Below are 23,193 nucleotides of genomic sequence, written 5' to 3' on the forward strand. Positions count from 1 at the left end.
GTGATGAACCTCAATTTATGGATATTAACTTTGATATTTTGGAATCAAACCTTTGAGATTACAAATGATAAAAGATATTTGAAATGAGTTTTGTATTTTATTCTCAGAATTGAGCTATAAAATTTGGTATAATTTTACATAAGGCTAGACGGATATATTGATATCTCCATGAACATTGGTGCTCTCCCATTTGATATAATTGTCATGGGCTAATATGTGACCTGTTAGCCCTGGTCCTACTTCAAGTTTTTCATTTTCACCTGAAAAAAGGATTATACTCGAGCTGGTTGATAAATTTTTCAAACTAACAACACTATGAAATAATCCATCTAATTGAAGACATTCTCGAACTCTAAGGGAAATGTTACGAGTAACTGTTCTTTCTCTAATAACTTCATCGGTTTTATGGTAGCTAATTGAAAAAAATAATGGAAATAGTTTGGGCAGGTAAGGCGCTTGGAATTGGAATGAATTGTTTTGACCAAATTTAATCGGCATTGGTTGCTTCAACGAATCTCCATCAAATCCTTTTAAATTACCATTGGTAGTTAATTTAGCTTGATATATTGAATCTGATATACTTTCATTTGTGAAATTGCACAGAATGGACAGATCGACAATTTGACCTGTATATAACTCAATTGTGTTACTATTTGCCGTCAGTTGACCAATGTTGATGGTAACATTGATTGGAGGTAAAGTTTCAATGCAGGAGAACATCAAGGTTTTTGTAATCTTTTCATTAAAGTGGTTAATGAATTTTGTTCCAAGTATATTGAAACTTAGTCCTATCACATTGAAATCACAGATTGCAGTTGGCATTAAGGAACAAGTGACCGTAAAAGGCTGGCTTGACTCCAAGTTCACTTCATATGAGGTACATTCAACTTCCGAATTGTCCACCAATAGCTGTAAATCATTCAATTGAATATCAAATGAAGAAGATAGAGTCAGTTGGAGGCTCATCGGTTCATTGAGAAAACAAATTTGACGTGAACCTTTCATGCTGGAACCTTCAATGGTACACTTGGTGATGCTTTCAATTTTAGGGATATTTACATTTGTAGCCAAAAGATTTTCTCCATCATCTTTTGCTTTCAATTCTTTCAGGAATTCATTGAAAAAAAGTTGCTTATCAGCGTTTGATTGAAGTAAGTTGAGGCCACGCTCCCTATATAATGTTTTCAATTCTTTATCGGTAATATTATTAGATATTTGCAAGTATAACTTAGCCACGGTAAAATTCACATGTTCAGCAGCCAAAGACCAATGAGAGGAAGAGTATTTCAGGTAAGATGCTAATGCAAGACGCTTGAGTCCACATCGATTGTAGCGGTGTCCGGCAAGAACAAAATGGAATATGGCTTTACGTTTTCTTGTTGGAAAAGCCAAAAGAAAACATTTAGCTGCTTGTTCAAGAAACAAGCCTGATCTTAAATCACTGTCTTCTGAAATCAATCGAATAAAAAAACCGGCAGCTTCGTTAGGTGATGATTCTCTGATAACGTCAGTGACAAACAAAGTAGCTCTCGCTGCTAGATGAGATGATTTAGATGATTCAAGGTAATAAACGATTGCTTGGTCTAAGTAATACTTTTGAAATTTGTTTAAAAGATATGAGGCGATTGCAGCAGCTTCAGATGCTCCAGCATAATATAACCATGCACCTTCACTTTGAAACTCCTTACGAGCAGCATAATAAGATGCGTATGCAACATCATATAAACCTAGACACATAGTAAGATCAGCGAATTTGCGATACTGCATTTCATTTGCTTCTAAAGAGTACACGATACTTTGATTAGGTCCTTTGAGGTTCATTGTTGAAGAAGATATTGCCAATAGCTGTTTAGTTGCACTGAAAATACTCCGTCGTAAACCTTTCCGAGATGCTAGTGCTTCAGCCAAAATTCCTAACTGCTTTTCAAACCAAGGAATAACAGCTCGAACAAACATTCGACGCAACAGCTTATCACATTTTCCCAACATCCTTTGACAGTTAGGTTGAATAAATTTGCTTTTTGACTCAGGAGGTGGTGGAGGTGGTTGAACTGATTCAGTATGCTCTTCAATTTCCTTGTCATTCAAGGTCATTAAAGATGTTAATGGATCTTGATGATCCAAAATGTTGACTACATTTGCATTATCCATTGTATCATAATTTGTTACTGGTTCCGAATCTGAATCTGATGAGTTGACTGGATCAATTTCGAACCAGAAACATTTGTTTGTATCATACATAGAAACAAGATCACTATAGGCTGGATGTAAAGTAGCAGTTGGACCAAATTCATCATTTTCTTGATTAAATAAACTGGAATCTTTGTCACTTAAAACGATAATATACTTAAGAAAATTCGGGAAAAACCATTTAATCGAAGATATGGATTTAACTTCTGCTTGTAATTTTGTTAAAATTTCGCGAAAATTGTCTAAATCTCCTTCCGTGATGAAAAAAATGACACCAACATGAGCTCCAATAAAATCATGATCGTTACTTTCCAAATTGGTTAAGAATACTTTTTTCCAAGCATTAAACCAAGGTGTTTCGTCAATGAATCCTCCTTCAAAAGTATTCAAATCGTTATTGTAAGCAAGGACACAATCATAGAGAAGTTTTTTCACTTGAATAGGATTCGGTTTCGATTCAATCTCTCCAGTTTCACTTAATTTTATTCTGAGATCATTGACAGCATAATATTTATCAGAATTGGGTTCCCGTATAGATGCTAGATAATGCAAAGAAAAAATAAAGACAATTAATGAACAGAGTGGTTTAAATAAAAGGAAAAATTAACCTGTCACATTAAATTGCTAAGCTGCACAAAATGTTATCAAATTCACTGATATGGATTCACTTAGCGATAAAACTGAATTACCAACCTTGCAATCCTTTAATAGTTTTAAATTGCTTTAAAAGGTCACCGATATTTGGCGCAAGAGATTTAGCTTTCGCTGAAAACATCATCGTCATATTTACTGAAAAAAGATTGTCAATGTATGTGTTGATATTTTCCATTTTGATTCAAAAATTTTCTTTACAGATACCAGGTATGAAACACAAAATAATCAGCAGATGAAATAATCAATAAACTAAATCAAGGGAAGTAGAGTTGATCAACAGGCGTAAATGTTTGCAATATTGAAATCACTTGATGAAGTAAAAATGCAGCTTGTATAAGAAGGTAAATGAACAGATGATACGTCAAGTCTTTTCCCAATCCAAACAAAATATTGTCACCTAATAAAATGGAAAACTGAGTGAATGAAAACAATTGATAAAAACAAACCAAAGAATAGAATAAAATTCTGGATAACTCACCAAAATGTGATTTGATCTTATCATTATTAAATTTCTAGATCATCTTATACGTCCACAATTTACTGAACAGACTTAATCTAAATGTAAACTACACTCGGTACTGAAGTGATTGAAAAACATTGGTTACTGAAAACCGGTTATTTAGTTAAAAGTAAAAGTAACCAGCTTTGGAAACCCTAACCGCTTGATTGTAATTTACTTTAACAAGGAAATTCAAAAAAATATGAAAGCAGAAAAGTGAGATTTTCATTATTCCTTTGAAAATTAAAAATTTAATTGAATGATAAAGTAATGAAAGACTGAGCAAAGGAGATCTATTAAAGATATTGCACTAGATGTATGGATAAGAAATTCCTTCATAGCCGCTTAGAACTCTAGACTTTTGATGCTCATGTGAATTGTTATATTAAACCTTTTCATTCTGAAATTCCATTCTTTTATTCATGTAAATATAATTGAAGTGAAAACAATAAGAATTTTAATTTCAATCATCATTTATTTTGAATCTCCCTCTTGAAGTAAACGGTTAAAGTTACCAAAGCTGGTTACTTTTCCTTTTAACTGAATAACCGGTTACCAGTTTTTAATGCATCTTTCAACACTACAGAACCCAGAAAATTTCACTTTCAATTCATGTCTTTTATGTATTTTTTGGATATTCAGTAATGAACTAGAAATTTAATTATGATGAAATTTAACCAAAAACTGTTAAGTTACATTAAATTTTCTGGTCATCGTAATTATCTGGTCACCTTGGAGTTGTGTTTATCAATTGTTTTCATTCATTCAGTGCTTTACTTTACTGGTTGACTTGATGAATTTCCCTTCTCATATAAACAACCTACATCCTGCATCTTTACTTTATCAATTGATATCGATACTAACAACATTCACGCCTGTTGATCGGCTTTATTTCCCTTGGCTTGTGTTTTATATTGTTTCCTTTGTTGGTTTTTTTGTGTTTCCTACCCGGTGCAACTGAAGATAGATTCTTCAATCAAAATGGAAAATATCAACCAATATATGGATGAACTTGCCATCATTGAGCAAGATGTACAGAAAACGGGAGACATTGGCTACATGGTGATTGACGATGTCATTGGTAAATCTGAAGAAAATTTACCAATGTTTGCCATGTCGGGAGGTGTTAAAGAGGATTCTTCCGTCGCTGTTACATTTCTTTATCACCAGCAAGGTCATTCAATGATGCTGTTTCTTGATTCTCAGCATAACGAGAAAGATTACACCTGTGATAATATCTTTTTAGAGCCATTGTTAGAAACATTATTATTCATTTTCATCATAATTGTTGGCTTATCGGCACTTCTATATCTCTTCGTTAGAAGAAAAAGTATTCCACCTTCAAATTTCAAATCGATTGGCAAAATATGTTTTGACCCTAAACAAATAATCGGTTATGGTTCAGCTGGTACCGTTGTATATAAAGGATATTTTGAAAACTCCCAACAAATAGCTGTTAAAAGAGTAATAATTGACTATTTTACTCTGGCTGAAAGAGAAATAGAGCTTCTCCGAACTTTTCAACATCAAAATTTGATTCGTTATTTTGCTACTGAATCTGACGAACTTTTTAAATACATTGGTATCGAGTTAGCTCATTATTCCTTGGCTGATTATATTGAAGGAACAAATGATCAGACAATTGATTTAGATCCAATTGATATTCTTTACCAAACTGGACTTGGTCTGGAGCATCTTCATTCATTAAATATTGTTCACCGTGATATAAAACCACAAAATATTCTTATATCAATGCCTTTAAAGCCCTCTCAAAAGAGAAAAATTCTGATATCTGATTTTGGTGTTAGTAAACAAATTGCTTCTACAACATCAATGAGCGGAGAATATCTAGAAACAACTCATATTGTTCGAGGAACTGTTGGCTGGATTGCTCCTGAGGTTATTCAAAGTAAACTTGATAGACAAGGCTCCATAAAATTTGCTAAACCTGTTGATATTTTTTCATTTGGCTGCCTTTTCTATTATGTTATGACCAAAGGTAAACATCCGTTTGGTGAATCAATTGAAAGGCAAGCGAATATTTTGAAAGGGCGTTTCAATTTGGAGCATTTACCCGATGAAGAAAACCTTTTAAAAACAAACATAGTTGAATCAATGATAGCCTTAAAGTCAACTGAACGACCATCTATCGAAGCTATCTTGAAACATCCTTTATTTTGGACACCTGCTCGTCAATTGGCTTTCTTTCAAGATGTTTCAGATAGATTGGAGAAAGCATCTCATGATTCTGATCTAGTACAATCACTAGAAAAAGGTGGATTTGATGTTGTAAAAGGAGACTGGCGTCGTCATATAACTGAAGATTTGCAACACGATCTTACTAAATTTCGAAGTTATCGAGGAAGCTCTGTGAGAGATCTTTTAAGAGGTTTACGAAACAAGAAACATCACTACCTTGAATTAAATCCATCTTTGCAAAAATCTCTGGGAGCGATTCCAGATGAATTTGTTTCATACTTTACCTCACGATTTCCCAGACTGTTAATTCATTCGTATATTGCTATGCAGGCTTTTCGAGAGGAGCGTATTTTCAAAGATTATTATGCTTCAAACAGTTGTTTCCCTCCTTTACCAAGAACATGGAAAAGATATTTTGAAAGTAATAAACCCAAAAATGGGAAAACTTTCTCATCAGATGAAGATGGTAGTCCTGTTGAAAATGGTTCCATCTATAAAAATTCATTCTCTTCTAGTGAAATAGGAAGTGATATTAATGACAACAATCCTATTGAATGTGACAATTGGAGATCAACCAAATCAAATGCAGGTGCTGATCCAACTAATCGATTTTTTACTGACTTAAAAGGTAGAGATAAATTACCTGAAGGATCAATTGAAATGGCAGCAACCTTGACTAATTTAAATGCCTGACGATGTTAATCTCTCAATGTGTCAAAAAGTAAACAAATAGAGATATGATATTTCATCACTATTTTCATCACCTTGTGGCTGCGAATGAATTATCGTTGGCATATTACTTATTTTTCATCAATCAAATATTAATCTTAAACCTTTTTTTGTTTTTCTTCTAATTTATTTTGGGTTAAGACAAACCTCTGGGCTTACACACGCAAACACAAAACACACAAAATCCTTTTCTCTGTTTTTTTTCAAAGAGTCAATTCTGTGCTCCTCTTTTCTCTTTGATTTTTTATACACTTGTAAAGAAATGAAACACTATTTATATTCATCAGAGAAGAGGATTACGTTCAAAACAATAGGTAAAATGACCTATTAATAAAATTTTATAAATCTTTATTCTGGTTCAAATTCATCTGAAAACTCATTCTGCAATAAATCTTATAGTTGCGTAATGCAATAAAAGTGCCTTGATTTCATGGATTAGACAATAACCGTGCAACATGCTAAACGTAACCGAATATTTTCGGTCTAAGAATTTTCACCGCTGAATCCGCAAAACGATAAAATGAATTTTTCTATTGCCATCTATTGGTGAGACAAAAGCTTTCAGAGTTTATGTTGTATTTCATTCATCAGCCACAAATGTAATTAATTTCGAACTCTTTGTAAACTTTATTATACAATTCATCAGATTAGTGAATTTATTTTTAATGAAGAAGAACAAATCTGAGAAATTGAGGGCTAATGCATGATGTTTTTGTAAAAATTTTCAGCCATGGTATCATTTCGAACTTGAAGAATTGTAAAAAACCATCATTTACTCTTAAACCTAGAACAGCAAAATTGGTGTAAAGAGAAACATGGAAACAAATTGGACTTTCTGAATTTGATAATTGCTAATACAGCTTGTTCAAATTTTGCTGGTTTAGTCTTTGATGACTGATTTAAACACATTTTTTAATTCAGTGTTTTCATCCGTTCATTGACCTTCTCATGCAAGCAACTTAAAACCTACTTAATCAATTGATATCGATACTAAAATTTACGTCTGTTAAAAGCTTTAATTTGCTTTTTTAAAAAAAGTAAACTTGATTGATATTAGTAAATGATAAACCAACCCAGAGACTTTAAATATTGATTTCGAACGAGAATATTAATAGAAGTTATTTAAATATTTCAATGAGTCTTGATTCACACTAAAATTGTAAACAAACAGGAACTAATCTTAATATCACTCGTAGACTTACAGTGATTACACTTTGGCTGAACCAGTTTTTAAATGGGAGACAATGGTTTCCAATAAGCAAGGAATGTTACTTTTAACACCTTTGTGCTAATAGGATAAAATCCAAAAGGCAAGCAATGGTTTCTGAAAAGAAGAAAATGTTTTTCTTTAATTTTCAATGATTTCTACGTTTTTACATCGAGGCAAATAAGTCATCATATGCTTGAAGTAATTGGTACAATCGCTTTCACTTATCACCTGTGCAGCAAGCTCAACACCAGTAAAAACATCATCTGCATCATTTGGTTTGAATTTTTCAACGTGAAGCTTCAACTGGTTGAATAAGTTTTCGATTGGGTTAAGAAAGGGTGAATAAGGCGGTAGAAACATTATTGAATTATGGTTTTCATTAACCAACGACAATATTTCCTCTGAATGATGAAAAGGGTCATTATCCATAACGATGATAGCGTTTTTAATTTTATCATCTTTCAACTTTTCAATGAACTTTTCCATGAACTCTTTAGGAAATTCTGTATTGAAAGTTCTCTCCTTGGTCTCATAGAAGTAGAGCCTAGAATGATCCATTACAGCACCCACTGAAAAATCTTTCGATCTAATTGTCTTCACATTAACATTGTCTCTTTCACCTTGCCTTGACCATCCATAGTTAACCCTTGCATGAACTTTTATATCAGTTTGACCAAGAAAAAAAACATCTCGCAATCCAAATAAACGCATAAATTCCATTGCATAGATTTTCCTACACAGAACAACACTTGGATCATTTCGCCTTTCGGGTACCAAGCTAATCCTTTTGAATGAAAAATGAATTTTATCCAAATAATTCTTGATTGTTTGGATACACACATTAACATCATATTTTTCAAACAATTTATCCTTGGCTTCAGACAGAGTAATGGTACAATCCGTATCAAACCATGATCGCAAATCATCAACAATCTCTTGACTCAGTTTGTTTGGTCTTTTACCGGTTGGTTTTTCCAGGCACTCAGTTTTTTTGTATCTCATCAAGATACCACGAACTGTATTAACATTTAAATTGTAAATTTCAGCGATCTTAGTGGCTTTAATGCCCTTTGAATCGGATTCAATAACTGACTTCTTGATCGCTAAAGGAACTTTACGAGTCATTTTCACTAACAACACTCAAAGCAAAATAACATGCCCTGCTTTTTAGAAACATTGCTTGCCTTTTGGAGTTAATCCTATTAGCACCTATGCGTTAAAAGTAACACTTCTTGCTCATAAGAAACCAATGTCTTTCATTTAGAAAACTGGTTCAACTCAAGTGAAATGATTGTAAGAAGATTCAGTTTGTCCTCTTTTTTCAAACACTCATTGAAAGCACCGCTGAACTCTGAAGACAAATTTCACCGAATTGTAGAATATCAAAATGATTTTTACAAATTTAATACCACTCGAAAAATTAGAGATTACAAGAATCAGTTTCAATAACAATGTTTTTATGGTTACCTTTTGTGTATTGAATTAGAAACGAACAAAACAATACGAGCTGCAGATCTTTTAGGGAATGAGAAATACAATAATTTATGAAAATCAGATCTCTTAAGAAAATTACGAAATGGTTCAAAATTGACTGAATAACATCTTGGATATGTAAAATAATTTCATTCAGCCAACTTTACATCACTTAAATCTTTAGTTGCTCTGAATTGATTGAGAAGAGCCCAGACTACAAGTTTGTTCAAAAACCCATCAAAGCTAAATTGTAAAGAGTAAATTGTCATGGCAAGGAAGAAACCAGCCAAAACATCAAAAACGTGATGCCTTCCCATGGCAATTCTAGATAGTCCTACTGTGATAGCCCAAATCCAAATTAGTTGCGACCAAAATGAACCATTATTAAATAACAATGCAATGTAAACTGCTCGAGAGGCATGTCCAGACGGCATAGAATGTTTATCCACCGAGGCAACAATCAACTGGTCATCTTGATTGGCATACACAGGACGACGTCGACCAACTGCAGCTTTGACAATAGCAACTGTAAGGACATCGAGAAACAGGCCAGCCAATAACCCCGCTAATAGATTACTTGAAGGCCAAAGGTAAATGGCAATGATTACGCCAACAAACCAAGGTATTCCGTGACAAGACCACTCCAAAGTTGATAACAAATGTTGGTATCTATCACATTTTGGATAGTTTTTATACACTGAGTAACTTAACTTGATGTCTAGTTCATTTAGATAATCCATATTGAATTGAAAACGATGTCAATAATATTTAAAAAACGAAGACACATTATTCAGCTTTGATCTATTATCGGCTGAAACTTATGATTAAATCATGACGAGAAATTGCATCAACAAAACTTGTTAAAGTAACAATTTGTACAGCGTTTAATTAGTCAGCTTTTGCCAAATTCAATCATATGTTTGGTTGCTAAGTAACAAAAAAGCTTGCTTGAATCAAGATTTTTGATTCAGTTTGATTCAAAGAGTTTTTTCATTTCACAGTGTATTACAGTTCATTTGAATCTTCATCTTTACGGCTTAGTGATTTAAATACCAGATGTACCATTAGGTTGTCATTATTCTAGAAAGGTAAGTTCACCAATTTGCTCTACCCGAGACTTCGATCCACATGAAATTCATTAGATTCGGCTGTATTCACTTTTGAATCATCCGTTTTGATTAACTTGGCTGTTCAATTTCTATCAATCAATATTAATTCAGAATTATTTATTTCTTTGTCTTTGTCAACAGGATTGTGATCATATGATGCATAATGTAAAATTACTTGTTTACCACTTTCTCAGTCTAGTTTCTGGTGCTTTGGCATTATTTATTTTAAATCCATGGCGAGAAGCATCTCTAGCTGAACGAATTCCCCTGGTCTCATGTTTTCTTCTCATTTTTGAGCCGCTTAAGGTTCTTTTCATTGGATATATTGGATACAAAGGCAGAGGACGAGCGCCATTTTCCGTTTTGTGGGAAAAAGTGAGTTGTCAACCAACTTGGCCGATTAAAAGATCATTGTCGCAGGTTTAATAATTATCTTTTTTTTTCTTGCAAATTAGAGTTATGTGTCCAAAAATTTAAATCGTATTGGATTGAATCTTCTTTTTATCTCTTTAATTATTGTTTTAATAATTTTATGTTTAGGAGCACCATTATTAAGGTATGTTATTTCAATAAATATGATAATTTCATATAAAATTACAAATTGTTTTCTTGTTTATATTTTGTGGCAGTGAATTAGATGTAACTTTCTTCTTGGCTCTCTGTGTTACATTCACATCTGTTCTACCAATACTTATCACTGATCCATCCTTGCCATTATCCACTTCAATCCTAAGGATTATCAATTTTATGTTCAATCCATCGGCCAAATTTAATCAATGGGACTCTAGTTTTGCCTTGAATCTCAAACTAGTTGCTCTATTTACTTGGTTTGGAGCTTTTCTTCTCAAACTCGATTGGATTGTTCCATGGAAAGTTTATCCTATTACATCAATCATGACCTCTCTTTATGGATACATGATTGCAAGCCTTTTCAATCTATGCATGATCTCAGTCAGATTTTAATTATTTAAGATGCCAATGAAACTATGGAACATCTAACAGTTGTAAATAATGTTCTGTAGTAAAATGTAAATCACTTCTTGATGTAGCCAGTCTAACAGGCCTGAATTATTCTTTACTAAACAACTATTCAATTAACAATAATTTAAGAAATTTTGTACAGAAATGTTATGAACAAAACCAAATGCAAAGAAAAATGAAGAAGAATTGAAGCTTTAGAAGCTATTTAAATATTTCAATGAGTTTTGATTCACTGTGCAGAAACACGAACTAATTTTAATATCACTAGTAGACTTACTAAATGAAGAAACAGTTTGCCCTCTTATTATTAATTTCAGACATTAATTGATATCACCGCCGAATCCTGAATCAAATCAATTCACTGCAAGTTTTTCAATTAAACTGATAGGTTAAATTGTAAATGAATGAAATAAACAGAAGTCAAAATCTCTTTTGAAGAAGAGGTCAAAGTTCTTCAATGAAAAAGCTATCATGATAGATAACATGAGAATTAAAAACATTGGCATTTTTCAGAGAAATCGGATGCAACAATTTTTTCTGGAATTTTTTACAAAAAAAATGATCGTTAAATTAAATAATTAAATGAAGATACTAAAAAAATAGTTAAGAGATCACTCCGTAAATCACTAGATTTTGATTAGTAGAGTACAAGACCAATGTTATAAATCGGGCGAAGAGATAATTTAAATGCATACCCATAAAATTTAAATATATTGAGTGATCATTCTTTTCATGGATCACAAGACAGATCTTATTTAATAGAAAATTTAATTTAAAGATTATAAGTATTTTTCTATTCGATTTGAGTCTCATTAATCATCATAATGAAAATGGTTGCAAAATTTTAAACATCAGTTAATTATAAGTTGGTGCAATTTTTTTACCACCGGTGATTTCTCCCCATCCTATCAATCTCCAGTGACCATCCACTCTTCTACTTAGAGCAATTTTTTCTTTTATCTCCACACAAACTGGAGTTTGTAAACTAACTTTTGCTAAATCAGCTTTGGCTGCTTGAACTCGTCCTCCTGTTGATAAGGACCCAATATTTAACATTAAACTTTCTCCTTTGACAAGCTTTGGAACCTGTAAAACAAACAAAAATAGTATTTTAAAAAACAGGATATAACAAACTTTTGACGATCTAAAAACAAGATAGAAAATAAATGTTTGATTACCTTGGCAGCTTTTTTGTCTCCTTCAGTACGAACACCAAGTAAACGTCGAAGTAAATAATAGGCTATTTCTAATTCAGAATAAATATCTGGAAGAGTGTTGATGGCTCCCAAAACTTGACCAACCATACGATCAGCTCTGGTTAACATAGGATCTATTTTAGTACCAACACCGATTAAACCACCAGGGACAGCAAACTGTAGATCATTTTGATCAGCGAATAGTGATGTAATCTGAGATTTTATTGGAGTACAAATAAATTTGCCACCCTCATCCTTAGAAATGAGGCCAGGTCTGACTTCAATTTCCATGCCTACTTTCAATACTCCTCTTAAAAGGGAACCTCCAGCAATTCCTCCCTTAATGTCTTCAACGTCGCAACCAGGCTTATTAACATCAAAAGATCTAATTACTGAAGATAAATAAATGATAACCATTAATATCAAAATCAACAGGTGAAAATAAAATAAATGGGAGTTGACTGGAAATACTTACCGATCAGTCGAGGTGGTGATTCAAAGTCTCGTTTAGGTATGGGAATCTTTTTGGTTATGTATTCGCATATAACATCAATATTATACTTAAGTTGAGCAGAAATAGGAATAACTGGGCTTCCTTCTGCTACTGTTCCTTGAATAAACTTAGTAATTTGTTGATACTGCTCCTTGGCTTGTGATTCCTTAATCAAATCTATTTTATTTTGCAGTATAAGAATGTGTTGCAGCCGCATTATCTCAATAGCTGCTAAATGTTCAGAAGTTTGAGGTTGAGGACATGTTTCATTTCCTGCAATCAACAACAATGCAGCATCCATCACAGCAGCGCCGTTAAGCATGGTAGCCATAAGAATATCGTGACCAGGACAATCAACAAACGATACATGCCGTAAAAGTCTAAACCTTCCTGTGCATCCAGGTCGATCACAAGGAAAATCATCTTCCTTGCTGCTCCTTTCGGCCCGATAGCATCCAGGCCTTGGACAACCCTCAAAGTCACACTTGTAGATTTTGGCATTTGCATAACCCAGTTTAATAGTGATATTACGCTCTAATTCATTCTTAAACCGAACGGTTTGAACACCAGAGATTGCTTTGACAACCGTTGATTTACCATGGGCTACATGTCCAATGGTACCTATGTTGATGGTTGCTTGCCTACTGATAACCTCAGGTGTTAACGGAGTAAGTTCACTTAAATCCTAAGAAAGAAAAAGATGGAAGCACAATGCATATGTGTGAGAAACAAAAATTATAAACCATTACAAAAAATCTTACCATTCTGAGGTAAACAATAACTACAGAGTGTAAAAATTCTTAATCAAAAGGGTTGAAGATTAATATCAAGATACCGGTCGAAAAATTGTTAATCAAAACATAATTAACATTTGTTGTCAAAACACCAACGCAAAACACCACGTTATTTCACTTTTGGTGCAAAGGAAACGGAAAAATTATTAAATCATATGTTCTAACATGTGGTGCCATCTATAAGTCAAATAAGATTAGCGCAAAATTCGTGGTATTAAAGTCATAAATTATGCTTTTTTGACTGTTTAATTGTACTTATTCAATTTAATTTAATCGTCAAACCCTTTTACGTTACTCCATAAATTGTACCCAAAAGATGACATTCAGAAAAAATTGAATCGTTTAACATGAGAGCAAAAGATTAACTTTATTACCAATTTATGCATCTTATTGCTTAAGAGTTGAGACTTTACTGTGTGTTACAATCAGGTGATAGATTAAGATGAATAATTTGATCTGCTCAAGATCAGGTTGACCAGTAATTTCAAACCGGAGACTATTAAACTTCAATCACGTTTAATCATAATCCTTCAACAAAATGTCCTGTTTATGATGTTCATCTGGGAATCGCTGAAATGATCAACAATCTCACCATAATCATCATCATCTGCCTCATCTGTATCTTGACTGTTAAACATTACACATTTAACTTTCATTACCAATGGATTCAAACATTTCTTGAATTGTAATGAATCTATCATGAAAGTGTAAATGTTCATGTCAAATCTGGAATCGGGTTAAATCCTCTATACTTTTTACTTTTGTGCTTCATTGCAGCAGTTCAGCTTTTTGCTTTATCCACGTTTCTGTGCCTGTGTGTTTCAAGGTAAATTATATGTCTGCTGTCAGACATTCCAGGTAGACATGAATTATTGTGGCAACCTCATGAGAGAGAAAGACCTAAAATATATAATAAAAAGATAAAATAATTACTATGTTGCTAGACTGAGATTACATTTTAAGTTTTGTATCAATCTGTAATAATCGTGTTGGTTGGAATACAGTACATATGCGAAAAAGATATCAAGAAATACACGAGACAAGTCAACAAGGCGATTCGGATCTACAGTGAAATGGATAATGATTTACATATGAGTTCTGATTATTCTTCAACCCTGAATCATTGGCTATCTAACCGTATCATTTCATTTGGTCCATGTATTTCAATATAATCAACTCTGAGCAGTCAGTTTTGTTTCCTCAACCTGTACCTCAACATGTTACCTATTAGCAACTAGTTTTATCGCTTTCTAATCCGCAAGAAGTTAATGGAAATACATTACAATTATCTTGATCATTTGTTTGATCAATAGTTTTTTAATCGAATTCAATTTTAATTGCCAACCCTTTTAACTGGCTCATGTTCAGCTGATTATTCCTGTTAATATGCTGGAAGTTTATCAAATTCAGATTCATTTTACCTTTTCTTTTCTTTTCTCATCTTTCATTGATATTTCCATTATTTCCTCATTACATTTTAATTGTCTTCCAGTATACCTTGAACAGCCGGTTTTGTGGAAACTAAATAGAGAATAGACAATTAAGAATTAGTTATCAATGTGAAAGTCAACAATTTGATGAAATCAAACAAGAAATAACAATTGCACATAAAATCAAATACACTTTAGTCAAACTGAATAAAATCAAATGTACAAGACTCAACGGAACTGTTACGTTTAAATCAATTGTTTACTTACCTTAACTTGCTAATCACCAAGTAGATCAATTGTTGGCATTAATTATGTTTAGGTTTTAACACTCTATTATTAACATCTTAACCAAGGTAAACAATATCTCAATGAGATTAAATGATCGTTATTGCTTCTTATAATCAATGATTAATGTCTTTCTAATCATCTGTTTCCCGCTATAATGAGAATCCAAACTTGCATCTTGTATAATAATATCTTCAATTATACAATTAATCCTTGTAACTGTCATGATTAATGTCCTTTTGATTATCTCATTAGAAGGAACCCTTTCACTTGAGAAACCTTTTAAAAGTAATGCTGGCCGAATTAATTACCTTCATTGATCTCCATTGATTTTCTTATCATCGTCAGGTTAACCTTGTCTGTTATTCATCAGTTAAATATTGAAGACTCCAAAGATGTTGATAGATTTTGTTTCAAACTTAACAGTTGAACCACTTGTTACTCATCTAGTTGAAGGTTTCAACTAAAAAACTGGTTAAACATTTGAAAGCGAACAGGATCAAACAATTACTCACAGAAAAACTGGTTTAGACTTTTCTGGTTAATCAAAAGCTTATAACCAGATTGGCTATTGATTGTGTGACAAACAGAGGCCAACATTGACTAATTCAATGTCTACTTGGACTATTGAACTCATTGGAGAAAGTATGTTTCCAATACTTGTATTAACATGCATTTTAACTAAATTGAAATAACAATCAGTTTGCTTGATCAAAGTAAACGACAATTATGATAAACATAGATTAATCACGACACTTTGAATAATATACACATACTAATGCATGTGTAACACCTTTTTTCAACTCTCTCTTACATTGGGATTAATTATGAGCAAGTTAATTCTCTATAGTTACTCATAGGATGTCATCGATTATGGTAATACATGTAGTAGGGTAACAATAAACAGTCAGGATCTTAATAATTAAAGCAAAATGTAATTTGAGAGCCAAATAGATTATGGAAGAAACAAAAATGGTCGTTGTTTACATGGTGTACATAGTCATACACGCAATTATAGTGAACCTTGGTTAAAACAATAGTGAGAATAGGTAATCCGGCTGTTGTCATTGAATTAACTGATCGATGGTAAGTTCAAACTGGTTTAGTAATTCGGTAATGCACAATATACTCACGATTAGAGTTGATAATGTTGTAAATTGGAGGTGGAAATAAGAGTTGAACAAAAAGAAAGGTAAATTACACTTTTGTTTGGCGCAGGTTTATCCAAAAACATGGTTTTACTTGAAACATTTCTCGAGTACTCACTGGGATACGGGATATCCGTTAAATCGTTGATCAACTCTTTAATTTGCTTGATTAATCGAGCGAGTTGAACACAGATAACTGAGTATGAAACTATGGTGGGTTTGATAATATTTACCGGGACAAATTTATGATAATAGAGGAGAAATAAAGAAAGAAAGGAAAGATGCAGGGAAAGGGTGAGTAATAGTTGGTAATACCAAAAAAAAGAGTCAATGTTGATGACCATGGATGGTTGGGATAAAAAACGGTGGTAGTTATAAATGCGAGGTTAAAATTTAATCTTCAAGAGACAAAAAGGAGGTAAACAACAGTAATAAGTTCATTTCTCACTTAAGACAATTAGAGTTAATTTTAAATTCACATTTCAAAATAGTCTACAAAAGCAAGCGAATTTATTTCTTCTGTGTCATTTGTTAAAGTGTATTTCATAAGTGAAGATAAAAAAGTAAAACTGTTTCCAACAAAATGAATCCAATGGTATGTTTCGTTAAACATTTTTATCTATTTTCTTTATTCTTTGTCCATTTGGTTTTGTGTCTCGATATCTTTTAATATTACCGGGATTAGCCTCAAAGGATTACTTCAACTGTTAATGTGTCTTGTGTTAACGTTTGATAGATTCATGAAACATTGAGTGATCTTTCGACTCATAATTTGGACTTGAGTCAATTTTGTTTTGTTTCAATTTGAAATTTATTGAAGCTCTCAACAAATCGTTTCAATGAGTCTCAGCTCAGTTCGTATTTTCAATTGCAATCAAGTGAAAATATTGTAAGGTGAACAGTTATCAGATTCCATTGATTATTATTCAAGTGCATTCGTATGACCAGTCTCTTGGATAATTCATGTTTGATTATCAGTTGAGAAAATAGAAAATAAATTCTCATGTCGTTTTGTACGAGGAAGAATGAGCATAGATGTAGCATAAGTTGGAAAATTTTTAGTAATTTGAACTGTTATTAAAAGAGGTTTCGATGTTCTGATTGTTTATTATTCATCTAAGTTGACAAAAGCTAATTTTTGTTTTATTTTTATTGCAGTTTATTAAATCAATTACAGTGATATTATCCCTCAATTTGATTGCGATGGTTCTCGGTCAAGGGGATGATCTTGGTGGTCTCGATGGATTAGGTGATCTCGGAGAGCTTGGAGGAGAAGGAGATCTCGGTGGACAAGGTGGACAAGGAGGACAAGGTGGTAGTGAGTTCGGAGGTGATTCTGGTAGTTTTAGTGGAAACTCTGGAAATTTTGATAGCTCATCTGGTGGACTCGGAGGACAAGGATTCGGAGGAGGTTTAGGTGGCTTAGGGGGCAACCAAGGCGGTGGATACGGCAATTCCCAAGGACAACAAAATGGTTTGGGTCAACAAGGTTTAGGAGCTTTAGTTAATGGTATTGGAGGAGGTATCGGTAATCTTCTGAATCTTGGCGCATTAGGTCAAAGAGGTGGTGCTGGTGGACCCGGTGGCTTAGGTGGTTTAGGTGCCTTGGGTAATCTTGCTGCTCTTGGTCGTCAAGGATTAGGTGGACAAGGAGGACAAGGAGGTTTAGGAGGTCTTGGTGGTTTAGGTGCTTTGGGTAACCTTGCAGCTCTGGGACGTCAAGGCTTAGCTGGACAAGGTGGACAAGGGCTCGGTGGACAAGGTCTTGGTGGAGGCTTAGGACAAGCTCTTGGAGGTGGATTGGGTTAAAACTTTAAACCTGATGAAAATATCGACAATTTCAAGGAATCTTGATTTTTGCAAGAAAAGCTATCAACCAAAAATTTACCAACGATCTTGGGTTAAATTTATGCCACAAATGTAATAAAAATTGATTTGCTACAATTTTTTTCTCCAATATCAAAATGATTAATCCAATTGATCAGATTGTCCAAAAACTGTATTTATCTGTGTTTTTTACATTATCAAAAAATAATTTAATTGCTATGGTTATTTTGTAACTTACATTTTAACCAAAAATATAATTTTTACAAATTAAAGTGACAAGTTACCATAGTTCATGAATCGTTTTGAAATGAATTTTTCATGGTTAACTTCTTAAATTACATCTTATTTCTAGCATTATTTCAACGCTCCGTTTGAGAATGGTGTAAAATTTTGGACTTTCCTGATTTGAATTAATTACAATGGTAGATATAATTTTCAAAAATGAATATAACATTATCGTTTTTTGCAAAATTTCAGTGACAATTTGTGAGTTCGTGACATTTGTAATTGTTGCATTTCTTTTCCTTCTACTTGCGTTAAATTCAATCAACTAATTGAAAAAAACATCATTATTTCCACTAGCCTCATCGACGTTAAAGACAGAGTTGATTGAGTGTTAATAATTACTCTTTACAACCAATTGATTCAGACTGAACATAGATCTTTTTGAGCCAAAAAAACAAGCCTGATAAGTTGATTAACCAGTCCAATTTAGTTGAAATTTTTCATCAGCCAACAGTTTATTTGTTTACAATTCCAGTTTTTTTTCGGACCTTAATCCAAGATCAGATAACAAGCATAACGGTGGCAAGCAGAAGTGGTAAAAGCAATGGGGATCAGTACAATGATTATGTTGTCATGTTTAAGCTGGCTCCTTGATGGATATAATGATGATGATTATGAAAGATTGTAAAGATAATGGTGACAATTTGATGTCTTAATCAACGATACCATAAGTCATCTTCCCAGTTAGTGTCCAAAAGAAGCAACAAATGTTTCATTCGCCATCCAAAATAATTAAAGCAATCGTATTGTTGTTACCGCTGTTGTTGCCGGTGATGATGATTCTTTCTTTTTTTTCCTTTCATTGCATAAAATGAGTTTCCATTATGGCAAAACAGATTGATCCTAATCAACATGAGGGTCTTTCCATGATGTAAACAGAATGATAAAATGGCAAGAAAAGTTTCCGGTAAAAAAAGGAAGAGAAAGAAGAGAATAGAAAAAGAATGGAAGATAGATTGAGAGAGAGAGAGAAAGAGAGGGAGGTGGAAAGCAAATCCATCTGATCTTGTTTTACTTTGCACAAGAAAATCCTTGTCATCCTCATCTTTTTTGCTGTTGTTAAACCTTGTCATAATAATAATGCTTGTGTTTACCCAATCGTTTCAAGGTAATGGTGATAAAAAGCTTGTATTGATTCAGGTTGAATTATACATGTATGTGTGTAGTTTAAACGTCTGTGAGGTTGGCTGGTTGCGGTGGAATCGGTGTTAAAGGTCTAGAGAGAAAAAAGGAGGAAAAGGAGAAAAAAAGAGATGAAAAAATACAAAAGGAAGGAAGATAAAGATGTTGGAATACATGTGTTTTCGGTGAAAAAAGCTACAATGAAATAAAAAAAGGTTAGATTAATTGTGCTTTTCAATTCTGAGTTCAACGTTGTGGTTGTAATTGAGACACATAGCAAAAATAAATAATGGCAAATAAATACATACAGACCTTGGAATGAATTTAATAAAGTTTGAATTGTGTGTGTGTGTATTTGTATTGAATCATTGACGATAAAGGAACAGGAGAGAGAAAAGGAAAGTTAAATCTTGATCTTTTCTGCATTTGTTGCTTCTTCTGTTGCATTATTTTTGCTTGTTACTTGCGTTTTTTGTGTGAGTGTGTATTCAATTGTTTCAATTTAATTGTATCCTTCAACAGAGGCAAAAAGGATTCATTTTCAACCAATTTAACTTCAAGTTATTCGTATCGAAATGATTATAATCTTGAATTCTTATCCTTAGTCTTTGGCACCCAAGAACCCACGAGTTTTTTAACTAATCAACGGTGAATTCTTCCAGTGCCAAGGATAAAGGTTCAGATTGGTTGAAGATTACGAGATGAATAATATTTTCTAGCAGATTGATGTTGATGGTGATAAGGAAGAGAGAGAGAGAGAGAGAGAGAGAAGGATAGTGAGTATGAGAGTGGAAGATGACGGAGAGATGAACAAAAAAGGTAAGCAAAGTATATAATGAACTAACAATAGGTAAAACATAAAACTAATTGTAGTCACCTGAAGGACACGGCAGAAGAAGAAGGCGAATAAAAGGTAAGGTAAGAGAAGAGGAGAGAAGGAATAGAAGTTGGAAGAAAACAGGTTTGTACAATGAAGAATAAGAATAATAAGAAGAATAAATCGGCGTAGAATATAAAAAAGCATAATTTTCTTTCTTCTTTTTGCTCTGTTTCATGTTTCGTTGATGAAAGTGAAATTAATTTACTGCATTTTGATAGTTGGTGGCGGTGTTGGTTAGACAGAAAAAAAATCTCTTGATTATTGGCTTCTTTGCTGGTCTCTTTCTTGGACGAATTGAAACAGTTTCAACTTGATCATTTTTTGGTAAACTAATGTATTTCTTGATGAAACTTGCCCGCTGCTCTTCACAGCACTAGAGAAACCACGGAATAACATTGAGTCCCCGTGAATTCTTCCAGTGCCATAGAGAGAAACAGATTGATGAAAAATAATGGAACAAAAATTTTAAAACAATCAAACGGTGGAAAACATAAAAAGAAGAGGAAAAAAAGAGAAAACAAAATTAAAACAAATTTTTTAACAAAAAATTGAAACAAAAGTTAGAACAATGTGAACAAAAAATAAAACTTTAAAGTTGAGTTGAAGAAGTAAAGTGAGGTTGAGAGCAGAAAAAAGATGAATAAGATGAAAATGTTGATGATGAAGAAGATGAGAAGAGATGATGATGATGATGATGCGAATCAAGTATGAAAAAACAACAAAGGTAACAACAGGTTGTTGGAAGGTGGATGAGGTAAATGAGGATACGAGATATTAACGATGTCTTTATATATAAAGAGAGTGAGGGAGAGAAGAGGGAGAGAAAGAAGAGAAATGAGAGACTGGATGAAAGATATGAAAGAGAAGAGAGAAAAAAACGAGAGGGAGTGAATTTTTTTCCTCTTCTCTCAAAAAACAACTTTATGATCAAGAGAGCATGAAATAACAAGTATGGAGAATAGGATGATGGGAAAGAGAATGATGATGATGATGGTGATGTGGGGTGGAAGAGGTAGTTTCTTTGGGAGACACCGAGGCAAAACTGTCTTCACTCTTTGTGAAAAAAGTCTCTCCTCATCCTCATCAACATCTTCCTCTTCTTCAACTTATACCTTTTTCTTAGTTTAATCAGTCAACTCTCACTTTACCTTTTTTTTTCTTCTCAACTTTCTTCAAAATCATCTTAACTCACGGTTCTCTCTCACTCTCTCATCTGTACCTTTGTTTATTGACTTTCTCTCTCTCTCTCTCTCTCTCTTCAAATCATCCAACTCTAACTTTTTTATTCTTCTTATTCTTATTTTTCTAATTCTTATTCTTACCTTTCCAAATCATCCAAGTCTCTTTCTCTCTCTCCCCTAATCATCTTTCCTCTCTATTTCGTTTTTGTGAAGATCATCTTCTCTTTCTCCTTCTTTCTCTTTCTCATAGGTACTCAGGCTTGAACATCAAAGCCCCGGTTCCAGGATGGTTGAAGTTATGCTTCGACAATTTGAACAGAATTGATGTTGGGGTTGTAAAAAAACGTTTTTCATGTAATATTATTAGAGAATCTGGAATATGGAAGAAAAGAAAAAGAAGAGAATTAGAAAACACTTTCTTTACAAGTTGCTTTTTTTCGGGGGTCTGATGATGATAATAATAATAATGGTAATGATTAACCTTTTTCTTTCTCCAAGAAATATTTCTTTTGTATGAAAACTGTGATTCCATATCATCATCATCATCATCATTTCAAGTCTCTCATGCTCTTTTTACACCCGCACAGCCATAACTTGCGTTCAATTTTCAAGTTCAACCTGTTCATATCAATTGACCACTTTTGTGCCTTGTTCAACTTTGATTTTTCCATTGTGTACAGCTTTTAATCTTTAAATTGGTGTAATGGTTAGTCAAATTATGGATACTTCTTTGCTTATTTGGGTTTCTGCTTCAATCTTGTCATCAAAAATCAAATTCAATGTTCAATCATTCGGGAAAAAATTGATGTATTATTGCAATCAATTGGGCAAGAAACGACCAGTAAAAACAAGCATGCTAAAATTTATAAAAAAAATAATAATAATGATAGTTGTACTAACAATGACAATGCCAAGTAATTTATCAAATTATTATCATTAACAATTGAATGTACTCACTGAGTTAGATGTAACTAGTAATTTTAATGCAAAACGCGTTCACCGGATATGGTTAAAGAAGTATAAATGTTCATCCTTGCAGTTCAAAACGCAAATCTGTCACAAGTAGGAGAGTTAACACGAGACTTGTTAACTAATCTAGGAGAGAGAAAAAACAAAATCACAATTAATCAACAAAATTAAACAAAAAATAAAACATTCAATGATAATAACTCAAATTTGGAGCCAAAAAAAAATCACTAACTTATGCTTTCTAAACACATATTGAAGCAAATAAATGAGAGCAAAATTGGTTTACTTCACAGCAACGTTCAGGTTAACTGTTTATATTGAAAACAACTGGGAAACTTATTTAATCAACTTACACTGATTGGCATGAATCAAACATAATCCTTGATTGTCACTTAATTAAAATCATTTGCGACAGTTAAAATACTGTTTTAAAAAGCTGGATTAAATTTTACCACCTACACCGTTTTCCTCATATGTTTGCATAATAATTGAGTAGATGGCTCATTATAATAGCTTATACACATAAAAGATGGCGCTTT

The 23,193-nt window shown here is 33.0% G+C and overlaps 7 protein-coding genes and 2 long non-coding RNA genes across 10 annotated transcripts; 3 read left to right on the top strand and 6 right to left on the bottom strand.

The window, feature by feature from the left end:
* Positions 1 to 77: 77 nt before the first annotated feature.
* On the bottom strand, positions 78 to 3,403 carry l(3)76BDm (trafficking protein particle complex subunit 8 homolog l(3)76BDm). 2 transcript variants are annotated; one of them, XM_015937859.2, is made up of 3 exons: positions 3,323 to 3,403; positions 2,884 to 3,241; positions 78 to 2,729 (listed from the first exon to the last, which is right to left on the bottom strand). In XM_015937859.2, the coding sequence occupies exons 2-3, from the start codon at positions 3,017 to 3,019 to the stop codon at positions 145 to 147; spliced, it is 2,721 nt and encodes a 906-aa protein (XP_015793345.2). In that variant the 5' UTR covers positions 3,020 to 3,241; positions 3,323 to 3,403; the 3' UTR covers positions 78 to 144. The 2 variants fall into 2 exon arrangements, with proteins under 2 accessions (XP_015793345.2, XP_025018180.2); XM_025162412.2 differs by having other exon boundaries at positions 2,884 to 3,257.
* A 495-nt stretch (positions 3,404 to 3,898) lies between these two features.
* Positions 3,899 to 6,622, top strand: Ire1 (serine/threonine-protein kinase/endoribonuclease Ire1). Its single transcript, XM_015937877.3, has one exon. It carries the CDS (start codon positions 4,325 to 4,327, stop codon positions 6,233 to 6,235), a length of 1,911 nt encoding a protein of 636 aa, XP_015793363.1. The 5' UTR covers positions 3,899 to 4,324; the 3' UTR covers positions 6,236 to 6,622.
* A 997-nt stretch (positions 6,623 to 7,619) lies between these two features.
* On the bottom strand, positions 7,620 to 8,606 carry LOC107369801 (uncharacterized). Its single transcript, XM_015937775.2, has one exon. The coding sequence runs from the start codon at positions 8,604 to 8,606 to the stop codon at positions 7,620 to 7,622; it is 987 nt and encodes a 328-aa protein (XP_015793261.2).
* A 315-nt stretch (positions 8,607 to 8,921) lies between these two features.
* Positions 8,922 to 9,878, bottom strand: LOC107369863 (polyisoprenoid diphosphate/phosphate phosphohydrolase PLPP6). Its single transcript, XM_015937836.3, has one exon. It carries the CDS (start codon positions 9,692 to 9,694, stop codon positions 9,104 to 9,106), a length of 591 nt encoding a protein of 196 aa, XP_015793322.2. The 5' UTR covers positions 9,695 to 9,878; the 3' UTR covers positions 8,922 to 9,103.
* A 34-nt stretch (positions 9,879 to 9,912) lies between these two features.
* On the top strand, positions 9,913 to 11,167 carry LOC107369862 (uncharacterized). The gene is made up of 4 exons (XM_015937835.3): positions 9,913 to 10,042; positions 10,205 to 10,438; positions 10,519 to 10,619; positions 10,693 to 11,167. Exons 2-4 carry the CDS (start codon positions 10,217 to 10,219, stop codon positions 11,024 to 11,026), a joined length of 657 nt encoding a protein of 218 aa, XP_015793321.2. The 5' UTR covers positions 9,913 to 10,042; positions 10,205 to 10,216; the 3' UTR covers positions 11,027 to 11,167.
* Positions 11,168 to 11,747: 580 nt separating this feature from the next.
* eIF2gamma (eukaryotic translation initiation factor 2 subunit gamma) lies at positions 11,748 to 13,639 on the bottom strand. The gene is made up of 4 exons (XM_015937837.3): positions 13,495 to 13,639; positions 12,716 to 13,418; positions 12,223 to 12,632; positions 11,748 to 12,130 (listed from the first exon to the last, which is right to left on the bottom strand). The coding sequence occupies exons 1-4, from the start codon at positions 13,495 to 13,497 to the stop codon at positions 11,900 to 11,902; spliced, it is 1,347 nt and encodes a 448-aa protein (XP_015793323.1). The 5' UTR covers positions 13,498 to 13,639; the 3' UTR covers positions 11,748 to 11,899.
* Positions 13,640 to 14,948: 1,309 nt separating this feature from the next.
* LOC149094876 (uncharacterized) lies at positions 14,949 to 16,631 on the bottom strand. Its single transcript, XR_016198085.1, has 2 exons — positions 15,225 to 16,631; positions 14,949 to 15,048 (listed from the first exon to the last, which is right to left on the bottom strand). It is a non-coding gene; the product is annotated as an uncharacterized LOC149094876 (long non-coding RNA).
* A 292-nt stretch (positions 16,632 to 16,923) lies between these two features.
* On the top strand, positions 16,924 to 18,555 carry LOC107369865 (uncharacterized). The gene is made up of 2 exons (XM_015937838.3): positions 16,924 to 16,985; positions 17,549 to 18,555. The coding sequence occupies exons 1-2, from the start codon at positions 16,974 to 16,976 to the stop codon at positions 18,197 to 18,199; spliced, it is 663 nt and encodes a 220-aa protein (XP_015793324.1). The 5' UTR covers positions 16,924 to 16,973; the 3' UTR covers positions 18,200 to 18,555.
* A 95-nt stretch (positions 18,556 to 18,650) lies between these two features.
* On the bottom strand, positions 18,651 to 23,147 carry LOC107369926 (uncharacterized). Its single transcript, XR_016198086.1, has 5 exons — positions 23,008 to 23,147; positions 22,643 to 22,780; positions 22,167 to 22,541; positions 21,827 to 22,057; positions 18,651 to 19,718 (listed from the first exon to the last, which is right to left on the bottom strand). It is a non-coding gene; the product is annotated as an uncharacterized LOC107369926 (long non-coding RNA).
* Positions 23,148 to 23,193: the final 46 nt, after the last annotated feature.

Source organism: Tetranychus urticae, chromosome 1 (assembly GCF_039701765.1).
Source record: "Tetranychus urticae isolate SD_2017Ah chromosome 1, NJAU_TeUrti_SD_1.0, whole genome shotgun sequence".
NCBI lineage: Eukaryota > Metazoa > Arthropoda > Arachnida > Trombidiformes > Tetranychidae > Tetranychus > Tetranychus urticae.